Source organism: Notechis scutatus, chromosome 16 (genome assembly GCF_049901735.1).
Source record: "Notechis scutatus isolate UNSWTSFEM ecotype Mainland chromosome 16, rNotScu1.2, whole genome shotgun sequence".
Taxonomy (NCBI): Eukaryota; Metazoa; Chordata; class Lepidosauria; order Squamata; family Elapidae; genus Notechis; species Notechis scutatus.
Window position 1 is genome coordinate 6,001,768 of NC_142024.1, and position 12,976 is coordinate 6,014,743.

The window sequence follows — 12,976 nt, forward strand, 5'->3', positions numbered from 1 at the left end:
TAAATATTTTTTTTATTATTGCATGGCTTAAAACTGCATTTGGTGAAGAAACAAGGGAAGAAAGTAGGATTATTATACCAGAATTTAAAACAATTATTTTTCTTCAGTGTGTGCAAGTCAGAAGCCCAGAAAACTTATGTGGATAACAATATTTCATTTATTTATGTTTTTAGCTGGAACAAAATGAAGTGTAAAATATTCATAGTATTCAAGTACTTACCTGTGTGGAGCCTCTTTTCTTTGTCTTCAGACCACTTGTGTTTGTACCAGAATTGTTTCTGCAACCTGTTAACTAAGGAGAAAAGTAATCAAAATAAACTGGAAGTCAAATGTAATTGCAACCATTAGTGACATTTTACAACTTCAGAAACTAAACAAATAATCCACATATCTTTTCAGAGACAAGGTGTAGAACTAAGTTCTCACCTGCACTTGGTTCATTCATCTCCAGGTAGGATTGTATATTGCCAACAGGATTTTTTTTTTTTTTTGCAGAAGAGCCCTGAAATTTCTCTTATCAGATACATGATAAGAAAGACTCCCAGTTTTACTAGCCCTAAATGGGGGAATCAAATGACAGTTAGAAGACGAATAGACTATATAGAAATTTCTTACAACTAAAAGGAAAGGAGATTTAATAGGAAGAATATTAAAACTGTACCTCTACCTTCTAACTATAAATGTCAATTTCAAAAGAATGGTTGGCATGTACAAAGAATAATATTTCAAGTTATGCCAGTCAAATGTTTGATAGACTTTTCAAGAGCTCTGGTTGCTCTTCCTGTTTAATTATATTAACTTTAACTTGGATGAACTTACTTTCAAACAGAGAATATCTTCAGTAAGATAGTCTTGTGTAAAGTTATAAGGCACAACTATGCTGTCCAAAACAGGTGGAAATAGTTTAGAAATAACAAATAGGAGAAAAAGAATAAATAAAACCAAATTTTAGGCCTGCTCTTGAATATTTCTAAGACATTTGTAATATCTTAAATATATTCTCCTCTACCTGATCTTGGAGGTTTGTTTCACCTCCTAATTTGATTCACGCATACACATCAAACCATGGTTTGATTACCAGGCCCCATTTGCCCGTATTTTATACATCACTCCAACGCTGTACTAACCCATCATGGAAAGTCGCAATGTGGCTGCTGGGTTGGTTTTACATGTGAAACCAGCTACTACAGTTTGTGAACCATGGTTTATAGTTCAGTCATGCTAAAGTTTTGGGTTATTCAGCACTTGGCCACAAAAATATCTTGACTTAGCCACAATGTAGCACATTCCTTGTTAGAAAAACGAATTAATTTTAGATCCTGGATGTGGCCATAAAGAGAGAGGTTAAACCAGACTGCAAGTTACATAGTATTTAACTTTTAAAAACTGCCACCTCAAGTGGTAAGAAAATAGCTTTCCTTATGGTAAAATTGTCCCACTTTTTTTTTCTTTGCTACTTTCTCAGCCTGGGAAAATACTTGAAAATGCAATACACAAAATGTATTTTAAAGAAATGAAAGAAAAACAGGGTATTTTTATTTGTACACAACTTATTCTGTGGGTTTCTTTCTGGCTCGCTCTGGTAACTCTTGGGCATATACAGTACATTTCCATTTACTATGTGACTTTTTGTTTAGCTTTTTATGCATCAGGTGCAGTATTTTAAATTAGAAATAAAGCTTCTACAATGGTCCCCTCCGATGCATTGGTTGTAGGAACGACCCAGAGGGAGTTTCAACCCCTCTAAAATGTTAACATATTAAATGCAAAATTCTGCAATAATTATTGAGGAGAAAAAAGGAGTCTAGTTGCACAACCTGCCTTTATAGCTCAGAATTTCGTTGCAAAGTCAACCTCGGTAGTCTACACCGGCATTTCAGAAGGAACTCTGGAATTAATAAGTTTTTTTTTGTGGGGGCAACTTTTGTAAAAACAGCAGCGCAAAAACTTAAAGATGGACACAAATGAAATTCAAAGTATTCAGCGCTTCTGGAACGCGCATGCGCAACGCTTGCCACCGCCTGTGACTTTTCCCGCCCTTTTCCCGCTCATGGTCTCCAGGTCCCGCCCCTTCCACATGCGCAAAAGTAACAAACGCTATTGAAACGAGCTTCTGATACCTCTCCTCTATAACTTCACATAGTTCTTGTAACGCATGCGCATGACACGGCCGAGTGAGCCATACCACTCTTGGGTTTCTATAAGGGGGGTGACTGTACCGTAGACTTCAAATTACCTCCTTTTGCGAGGAAAGAGAATATGAGAAACTTCGAAATGGAAATAATACTAAAAGAATTTTGAACTACGCGCCCTCCGGAGCATATTTTTCCCCTTAAAAGGTAAAAGCCTTTCCGTGACAGGTCACACGGCGTCCCCCCTCTAAGCGACTTGGTGTGGCTCGTTCTGGGACCGCGGCTTCGGTCCGCAGTTGCTGAGGGAAAAGAGGGCGCCGCCATTTTGTTGACAGCGAGGAGAGTGGAGGCCTCAGCCGGGAGCTTGCCCCAAGGTCCTCTTGCGGCCCAGTCGCAACCGATTCTTTCCTGTCCTGCCTAGGCTTCGCGCCAACGGTGAGTCCGACGGTTGGAGGACGAGTGGGTGCCGGTGGGGGAAGGCCGGGCCCTCACGCGGAGGCTGCGGTGACTCTGCCGGGTCTCGATTGCGCGTATGGGCCTTTCTTTCGCGCGCTCCCCGACCCCACGCAGGACGGAATAAGGCACCCTTCTCCAACTGTGAGGCTTCCATGTTTGAGGGAACTGCGATTGCCACAGAGGCCTTCTTTTCGCAAAGGGGGCCTTCCCGTTCGCGCTGGCTCCCGTTGCGGGCCGCCTCCCCCTCGCCGCTCTTTTCCCAGCCAATGCGTGTGGTGGTGGGTAGAGGCTGAGAAGAATGGAGGTTGCTGGGACTTGTAGTTTCAGAGGAAAAGGCCTTGCATCAAAACCAGGCTGCCTCAGTGCTGTGCCCCCTACTCCTTAGTTCCAAGTACAGGCAGTCCTCGACTTACGACCACAACGGAGCCCAACGTTTCTGTGTTTCAAGTGAGAGACATTTGTGAAAGCGAGGTTTGCCCCCATTTTACGGTCTCCCTTGCCAAAGTTGTTAAGCGAATCACTGCAGTTGATATGCTAGTAACCCTGGTTGTTAAGTGAATCTGGCTTCCCCCTTGACTTTGTCAGAAAGTCCCAAAAGGGGGGGATCACATGACCCCCCCCCCCCCCGGGGACCCAGCAATGGTCATAAACATGAACCAGTGGCCAAGCATTTTAATTTTGATCACATGGTTATTGGGGATAACTGCAACGGTCGTAACTATGTAAAACGGCCCTGAGTCACTTTTTTTTCAGTGCGGTTGTAACTTTGAATGGTCACTACATGAACTGTTGTAACCTGTATTTTTCAACCTATGTCTTTTCCTCCCAACCTCTGATTTTGGAAACCTAAATAAAGGTCGGACTAAGAACTTGGAGGGGGGATCACTAGGAAATCCTAGATCTGTCATTTCCGCTGAAAAGTAAAAAAATAAAATAAAAAACCCATCCCTAAAGAAGGCAGTAATCAAATCACTTCCGTATTCTGCCAAGAAAATTTCATGGATGTTACCATGGAGCCGTGAGAAGTCAAGGAAACTATTTATTTCTAAAAACTGGCAATGAGTTACCTCCTTTGATAGGCCAATTGAAAAAAAGAGGAATTTCGTGCATAATTATTTCAAAAACATTTAATCTGGTTTCCAAGGTAACTCTCCCAGGATGGCTAAATTTGTACCTGTTTATGCCATCACAAAACAAAAACACCACCTTGCAAGATAATCCATTTGCAACAGAAATTGATTGTAATTGAATTTCTGTTAGATCCAGAAATTTTTATCAGCAATTGTTCAAAAGTTGTGCACTTGCCATTCAATAAGAACTTTGTAAGTGAACTATTATGGGCTACCAGCTGGAGGGGGAAATTAGCTCTGACATCCCAGAATGATTAGATGAGTCAATTCAAGAAAATACATACATTCTATAATATAGGTTGTCCTGAACTTAGTACCACAATTGAGCCCAAATTTATGTTGCTAAGTGAGAAATTTGTTGAGTTTTGCCTTTTAGGACTGTTCTTGCCACATTTGTTAAGTGAATCACTGCAATTGTTAAATTGGTAAATCGGTTAAGTGAATCTGGCTTCCCCATTGACTTCGTTAGAAGTTCACAAAAGGTGATCACATGACCATGGGACACTGCAATTGTCATAAATATGAGTCAGTCAGGCGTCTTGAATATAAATCACATGACAATAGGGACGCTGCAAAGGTCATAAGCTTAAAAAATGGTCATGTCACTTTTTTCATTGCTGTTGTAACTTTGGTCACTAAATGAACTGTTGTAAGTCGAGGCTTATCTGTATATCATCTTCATTCCATTGATACTGTTAGTGACATTTTTATTCTAAAGCAGTCTTTTGAACAAATGAGTCATAAATCCCTTTTCTGGGTTCTTTGAATTATGGGACCAAAATAAACTGTACTCCATTTTCTATTTGTGATGCTAATGCTATGGGAAATAAGGTTTTCATGCCTATCTCCAAAGACTAGATATGTGTCTTCATGTTTTAAAATATATTTTAGAGTCAGAAGCAGTTTCAGTACAACAATGCTGAATACTAGTCCTCGACTTACAACAGTTCATTTAGTGACTGTTCAAAGGTATAACAGCACTGGGAAAAGTGAAGGTTTTATATTTAGTTTTTCTGCATAATTACTACTGCGGCAACTTATAGTTAAAAACAAGATGGGTGTTGTTTTAATTATACATTTATCCATATCCATACACATATTGTGTTCTCTTTGGGGGTAAATAACATTATTAGCTTGTAATGTGAAAACACAAGATAAAGCAGAATAAACAAATCATAATAGTATGATTTTGTATAAGAGAAAGGGACCAATTTTGGTGTTGCAATGTAAACAGAAGTTGCTGTTTGTTTTAACATGTTCAGTTGAACAGAAAAGCCATACCATACCAGTCAAAAATTGCTGGTGTCTTTCTGAGCTGGTGAAATTAATTTGCTAATCACCCTGTTACCTTTTTAATAGCTGGCTGATGGTTTGGCAAGATGGCAGTTTGACAGTTCGGCAAGATGGCAGGGACAATAGCACTTAGACTTATATACCGCTTTATAGTGCTTTACAGCCCTCTCAAAGCAGTTTACAAAGTCAGCATATTGCCCGCAACAATTTGGGTCCTCATTTTACCTACCTCAGAAGGATGGAAGGCTGAGTCAACCTTGAGCCTGATGGGATTCGATCTGCCAAATTGCAGTAGGAATAGCTCGCAGTACTGCACTCTAACCACCGTGCCACCAAGGCTCATGGTAGCTACTATGATAGTAATTAGATTAACTAAAATGTGTTACTTTTAATTTTTATTGGTTTTTAAAACAAACATAAACAAACAAAACATAAAAACATGTATACACAGGCCTTAAAGGTAGCATGTAAGTGTAAACTATAAAATTTATGAGCATCTGAATGGCTACTCTTGGAATTAAAATGGTTGGTACTATATCATTTAAATGGAATGTTTTTGTATGCCAAATGTATCTGAATGTTAAAAATAAGAGACTCAGTTTAATATTGTCCATTCTAAGTTCTTAAAAGTTTTTCAATCTCCTGTATTTCTTTCCAATTAGAGATACAAGGATTGAATTTATAGCATGCTCTTATCATTTTGGTTACAATCTATCATTTTTCAGTTCAAGTTCTGTCAGATAAACAGCATTTACATTCTGCAATTAGCCAAAGCACTGATTATTGTTCTTATAAATTGCATGTTGCTTTTTTATTCATCTGTTTCTTTTCACCCTTCAGTAACATCACGGCGGAGATGTCGGAATACATCCGAGTTACGGAAGATGAGAATGAGGAACCCATTGAGATCCCTTCAGAGGATGATGGGACTGTGTTACTCTCCACAGTTACAGCTCAGTTCCCAGGAGCCTGTGGTCTGCGTTACAGAAACCCCGTGTCTCAGTGTATGAGAGGCGTCCGATTAGTGGAAGGAATTCTTCATGCACCAGATAATGGCTGGGGAAATTTGGTATATGTGGTTAATTATCCCAAAGGTGTGTGTTTAAAGTTATTCTTCTTTTTTTTTAAAAAAGCTTATCAACTATAATAATATATACTATAGTTGGAAATTACATAAATTCATAAAACATTTTATTTCAGCCATGTGTGGAAACAACTGAATTGTTTAATCAGTTATTCTTTTTAATAATTGGGAAGGGAAACCACAAATGTAGAAGTATTCTCTCTAACAGCATATGCATTCACACTATGAGGTTATATAAATACGGTTATTTAGTAAGGCCCCACTTACTGACATATAACTAAATATCGTATTTTTCGCACTATTAAGATGCATCTAGGTTTAGAGGAGGAAAACAGGCAATGACAAAGACAGAAGAGGCGGGTTTCAGCACTGTAAAAAGGGCCCTGCTGCTGCAGCCCGTATTTTTTGCTCCATAAGATGCACTGGAGAAAAGTGTCTTATGGAGTGAAAAATACGTTAAAGACTGTATGTGCATAAAAATATATTTCCAAATTATTACGCCTATTGAACATTATGTTGAATGTATTAAGTTTCATATTGAGCACACCTTTGTGTGGAGTAACAGGATTGAGATGTGCACAGCTCCAAAATCAACTGATTTTTAATAATATGTAATAAACAACCTTGGGAAGAACTCAATAGTCAAAAAATGCCAAATCCAGTCTTTAGCCTCTGACTGCACAAACAATCAGTTTGTTAAAGTAGGCTTGCCCAGCTTCTAGCAACTTTGGGAGTCTTACGTTGCAATTAACATGGTCTATGTTTGTGTCCATGGCTGTTTCTTAGACAACAAGAGGAAAATGGATGAAACAGATGCTTCATCAGCTGTTAAAGTGAAACGTGCAGTGCAAAAAACCTCTGATCTGATAGTTTTGGGTCTTCCATGGAAAACAACAGAGCAAGATCTGAAAGAATATTTCAGCACGTTTGGAGAAGTTCTCATGGTGCAGGTATTTGGCACGAGTTCTTGAAGCTGCATAGCGGTTCTTATGTTAGAATGAAAATTTAGTTTAGCTGCCACCTCTCAGCAGGGAAGACCTGCCTTTCCTCCTTCTAGTCTAGGCCGAATGGAATGGACATTTGAGGGAAAGGGAGCTGATTGTTGCAGCTTTTCATTCAAGACCGTAACGCAGGATAAAAACTTCAGCTAAGAGACAGAACATTAGTATTTTTCTATTATTCCATATTTCAAATTAACTTTGAGGTGTATATAGTGACATAATGCTATTCTGGGCCTATAATTTCCTTTTCTATATCTAGGTTAAGAAGGACATCAAAACTGGCCACTCAAAGGGGTTTGGTTTTGTAAGATTTACCGACTACGAAACCCAAGTGAAAGTCATGTCTCAGCGTCACATGATTGATGGAAGATGGTGCGACTGCAAGCTCCCCAATTCTAAGGTACATGATGACATTTGTGGGCTTTATGAATCACATTGCGCCCAGATATTTTCTTCTCTGAAACAAGTTTGCAGAAGACCAGAGTGGTCCAGGTGTTCATATGACTTGACAGGGTTTTGCAAGTGGAGCGAAGCACTTCTTAGTTTTCCGAATTCAAATTCCATGTCCCATCACTTTAGAATAGAGACAATTTCAGAATTTGAAGTTTTTTGTTGACTAATTGCTGTATTATTATGTGGGGGAAACCTTTATTGGTGACAGCCTCTGTAACTCTTTTATATTAATATAAATCTTCTGCCTTGGTACCAGCAAAGTCCAGATGAACCTTTGCGTAGCAGGAAGGTGTTTGTTGGACGTTGCACTGAAGACATGACTGCAGATGAGCTCCGTCAGTTTTTTTCACAATATGGAGAAGTCGTTGATGTCTTCATTCCCAAACCATTCAGAGCTTTTGCCTTTGTTACGTTTGCTGATGATCAGGTATTCACCCAGTGCCTTCTTTGCCCGAGGAGCATGCACTGTTTCCTTAAGCAGTTTTCATAACATTCCCATTTAATTTCATTGTGTGTTAAATGTAAATGCAGTTGGCTGTTGAATTATGAGACATATAAATTGCATATATCCTGTTAATACTTCATTCCTGTCAGCTACACAATCATTTTAAGGGAGGTTTTCATTCAGGAAAGCTTGATCTAAAAGTATCTCAGTATTACTGTGTAATTAGATGCTTCCATTTCATTGCCACTGTTTAAATAACAACAGGCACAAAGCAAACCTTGTAAATAAACTGGCTGTTAATCATTTTTGCCCTTGAGAATGAAGGAAAAACAACTCTTAACTCTTGTTTGTCTGGGAAGCTGATTAATCTTGCCACAGACTTCTGGGCCAGTGGTTACTTACACATTTGTATGGAGCAGTATTCAATTTCAAAATCAGCTGCCTAAGAACTATAATTGGGGTAATTGTGTGGGATGGGCTTCCTTTTAGAAATGTCAGTGGAAGCTTTTATGAGAAAGTGAGTTTCTTGTTTCAGACTTGAGCAGAATGAGTATGAAGTGCAATGCAAATTAAATTAGGGTGTGTTTTTTTTTTAAAAAAAGAGAGAGAATAGTTCTATGCTGTTGTGAGGGAATGCTAATAGTTGGCTAGGTTATGAATGCTCCAAACAAGCCTTGTGTATTCATTGCTGCTTTTATAGCCCTTTTTGTGCATTTGTTGTCTCTCTTCCTTTGCTCCTGGGATTACTCAGCCCTTGCTCCTTACTCTTTACAGGTCGCCCAGTCCCTTTGTGGTGAGGACTTGATCATAAAAGGAATCAGCGTCCATATATCCAATGCTGAGCCTAAGCATAATAGCAGTAGACAACTAGAAAGAGGTGGAAGATTTGGTGGTAATCCAGGAGGCTTTGGGAATCAGGGTGGATTTCCTAACCGCGGGGAGGCGGGGAGGCGGGGGGCTGGGTAGCAACCAGGGCAGTAACATGGGAGGCGGGATGAACTTTGGGGCCTTCAGCATCAACCCCGCCATGATGGCCGCTGCCCAGGCCGCGCTGCAAAGCAGTTGGGGGATGATGGGCATGCTTGCTAGCCAGCAAAACCAATCTGGGCCGTCAGGGAACAACCAGCCACAGGGCAACATGCAGAGGGAGCAGAGCCAAGGGTTTAGCTCCGGGAGCAATTCCTACGGAAGCTCGAACTCGGGCCCAGCGATAGGGTGGGGCTCCTCCAACACAGGCTCCAGCAGCGGGTTTAATGGGGGGTTTGGTTCAAGCATGGATTCCAAATCATCGGGATGGGGGATGTAGGCAGGCTTATACTGACTGGTGGGAAATCAAATTTTTTTTTTCTAGAGCTCCTGGTAAGTATAATCTAAAATGCATATACTAAAAGGAAGAAGAAAAAAAACCCAAATCAATTTGTTCAGTGTGTAGTATATTTCGATAGTATTTTTGACACTTTTTTTCTTTTGTAAGGGGGAAAAAAAGATTCAATGAAGTTTTATAGGTTTTGTTACCATGAGTTGGAATACATGAGTTGGGATTATTGAGTGGCTGAACGTGAACTGTTTCCCTGACTGGTAAACGGGTGTGCTGCAATTTAAATAGGAATTTGTAAAGATTTGATTCCTCGTTTCCTAGTCAGCTGAGATCTTTGCATGTTTCAAAAAAAAATGGAAGCCATTTTTTTCAGAAACTGCATCCTATCCTTATTAATTTTTTTTAATTTAATTTGATCCCCCCCGCCATAAGAATTTTTCTCTCTTTCTCTCCTTCCCCCTCCCCCAAATGTCCTGTGTGGAGAATGCAATGTTGGTGTCGGCTTTTTTTCCTTTTAACACTGTCTCCCTTCTCATACTAAAGTACAGTATGGAGACCTCATTTAGTTCTTGCAGTTCATCTCATTTCAAATGTGTCTGGAAGAAGCACTTCATTGAAAACAGTGCAGTTAAAAAAAAACAAAAAAACACAAACACCTATACATAGATTATATAAAAAAAAATATCTGCTTTAGGAATACTCCTGTCTCCATGCTTTCCTCATCCAAGACTCCTTCATCACACTGCACATGCTGCGTCTTAAGATGGTGGGTGTTCCATTTTATCCGCTCCTCTTTTTATTTCATGGAGTCGTACTCAACGCTGTGAACGCAAGGCTGTGAGATGGAAACCAGAAGGCTTGTTTGAACTTCTGAAAACCTTGTGTGGGATTGGATTTGTGGTGCCAAGGCATGTGAGGGCTTGGTATGTGCGAGAAAAAGAAGGAGGCGCATGCAGAGAGAGACTTGGTGATGCATTATGGGATTTTTTAAAAAAAAAAAAAACAATTTTTTTTTTCTTGACGCAATGTCCCTCGATCCTGTGGCTTTGGTGAGAGAGTGTGCGGAGAGCGATGGGAGCAGACGTACGAATGTTTTCTTTGCATTCAAACGGACATCTGATCTGGAAGAACTTAAGGGGGGGAGGGGCTTTTTACTTAGTTAACCAAATTAGTTGGATGTGTTAAGTGAAATGAATATCTGTATATATTTTTTTCTCCTTTATGTCAACTCTGCTGTGAATGCTGTATGGTGTGTGTTATTTTGTTCAATGATCCTGTAAGTGTGGTAATGTGAACCGAAGGTGGGGGTTTTTGATGGGAACATCCAGTTCACAGTGTGCTTTCTGTGTGTGTTTTTTTTTTTCCCCAGCAGAGCTCACTTGCAAGCTCAGGTGTTCCCTTGCGGGTGGAAGTTTTTCTGTCTGTAAGATACTCATATGAATGCTGTTTGCTGAAGTTCTGTGTTTGGATGCTTTTTTACAAGATTTGTCAATGTAGGAAATTCTTAAATAAAACTGATTTAAGTAATACGTGTGTGTGTTTGACAGCCCCCAAGAGCAAAAGAGCTCTTAAATTTTTAATTGGTTTAAAGTATCGTTTAGGATAAAAATTTAAGTTTTTTTAAAATGTTTTTTTTAGGTTTGCCTGCCTCATGTAGCAGAAACTTCAAAACTAAGACCCGGCCTTATCTTCATAGCTTTTGCGATAAACATACCTGAAATGCAATTCTGTCATATGAAGTGCGCCATCCCTGCTCAGCAGGCATCACTAATTTCCTGGGTCTAAGCAAAAATCCCAAATAACCCTTGAGTCTGTAGTATTGTGTTCTCAGAGCATTCCGCCTTGCTGGGAATAGGATGCTAAAAACCTCAGTTTCAATGTGACAATGTGGTTGGACAAAGTATTGGAAAACATTTGGCTCCATGTGAGTTATACAGTAGCAGGCTTTTATACTGTTCCTTACTCGATACAAACCTACAACTTTCATTGGATAGGTAATGGGAGCCGTCAGTTTGGTCCCATTAAATTTATACACTTTTAAAATCCCCTTTAGCTCCCCTGATTTTCTTTGCATTTCAGCTAAAAATCCTATTTCCTTTTAAAGGACATGAGTGTAGTAGGTGAACTCTGAAAACTATTTGCTGGGTGCTTATTGTGGCGTTGTTGTTTGATACTAAAACTGAAGATGGTTCTTGGTGTAAAACAGATCTGTGAATATTCCAGAGGACATATAGTCTTACATTGCATAATCTTTACTTCACCTAAATCCGATCCATTGCCAAAATCTACCATCTGAATTTTGCATTTTAGCACTTGCATTAACACCAGCTACTGCTGCTGAGTAACACTTAATATGGTTTTCTCGGACCTCCCAAGGCTAAACTGTGTCATCCCAGGAAGGATCATGAGGGTAAGTTTGATACCTCACTAGCATGGTTTCAGTAATTTATTTCAGCTTGTATTTATAAAACCCAAGGGCCACTTCTGAATAGAAAGGGGGACCCATGCTGTGATCATTTTAATGCTGCTTCAAGCACAAAGGGCTCTAACATCCCTTCCCTCCAATCCCTAAGCATCTTAGAATTGTTTTCAAACATGATTCATATCATTAATTTTTTTCGTTAGTGTTGAAAGTGAGTTAATAAACAGAATTCTCATAACTCGATCGTCTGGAGTCTTGTTTTTAACTTTCTGCAGCCCTTGTACGTATTCTGCTAAATGCAATTTAAAGAGTGGAAATAAGAAACACAGTCGGTTTGCCACTGCTAGAAGGATTATCTTGCTAATGAGCTTCATTTAGTAATAAGCAGTATTGTAATTTAACAGAGGCCCAATGTGAGCAAATGTGTGTTTCAGTTGCCTGCTGAGCATCTCTTAATTACTGAGACTTTGCTATTCAAATGGACATGATGGTGACAGTTCCATTTTCCAGTCCAGATTTGTGTGGGTGCAAATTAAATCTTGGCGCATTTTGGCCTCTGCAGTTGAGACCAAACTCTTACAGCTGAATGAGCAGGGCCTCTGGGGCTTTTGCTCCGTCCCTACATAACGCCTGACGCGCTTTCTCTCCCCCTCCCGCCCCACTGGTTGTCAGTGAAGCCTGTTCATAAAAAGAGAATACTATTACCTCCAACTCTTTGGTAGCTAATAAAGGAATTCCTTGTATGCTAGGTTGATCTCATTAAGATAAGCTTCAGTAAATGTAAATGAGGGGGAAGAGATTGGCCCCAATGGAGTTAAAGATTTGGACTTTAAAATTGAGTATGGTAGAAGAAAAGTGATGGCTTTAACGACGTGAGAAAACTGAATAGATGGGAATTATGACCATGATGGGTTGTGGCAGGGAGCAAGGCTGGGGTCTATATCTATCTTATCTGTCACTGTCTCTGTCTCTATCATCTATCTGTCACTATTTGTCTGTATTGTCTATCATCAATATATTTTCTGTCAGTCATCAATCTTCCATCTATCTAATCTAGATAGTTCTATCTATGTATCTAATCTAGATAGATAGATAAATAAATAGGAAAAGAAAGAAAGAAAAAGAAAAATAATTTGGGAGGAAAATGTGAATGTTGGTGTGGATGCTTTCCATGAACCTTTCTGATTTAAAATGGACAGTTGTCATAATAATTGGGGCCCCTGTTGAATTTTCAGTTGAGGG

The 12,976-nt window shown here is 39.5% G+C and overlaps 1 protein-coding gene across 5 annotated transcripts in view; it reads left to right on the plus strand.

Moving 5' to 3' along the window:
* Positions 1-2,426: 2,426 nt before the first annotated feature.
* Positions 2,427-12,976, plus strand: part of TARDBP (TAR DNA binding protein) — a 51,368-nt gene continuing 40,818 nt past the window's right edge. Inside the window, exons 1-7 of one of the 5 annotated variants that reach the window (XM_026684413.2) lie at positions 2,427-2,567; positions 5,852-6,105; positions 6,882-7,045; positions 7,356-7,496; positions 7,806-7,976; positions 8,769-8,886; positions 9,796-10,839. In XM_026684413.2, the coding sequence (XP_026540198.1) occupies positions 5,868-6,105; positions 6,882-7,045; positions 7,356-7,496; positions 7,806-7,976; positions 8,769-8,886; positions 9,796-9,830 (867 nt within the window). In that variant the 5' untranslated portion in view covers positions 2,427-2,567; positions 5,852-5,867 and the 3' untranslated portion in view covers positions 9,831-10,839. Of the gene's footprint in view, positions 2,568-5,851; positions 6,106-6,881; positions 7,046-7,355; positions 7,497-7,805; positions 7,977-8,768; positions 10,840-12,976 lie in introns of those variants that run through there. The other 4 variants (XM_026684411.2, XM_026684412.2, XM_087944450.1 and 1 more) reach the window with 4 other exon arrangements.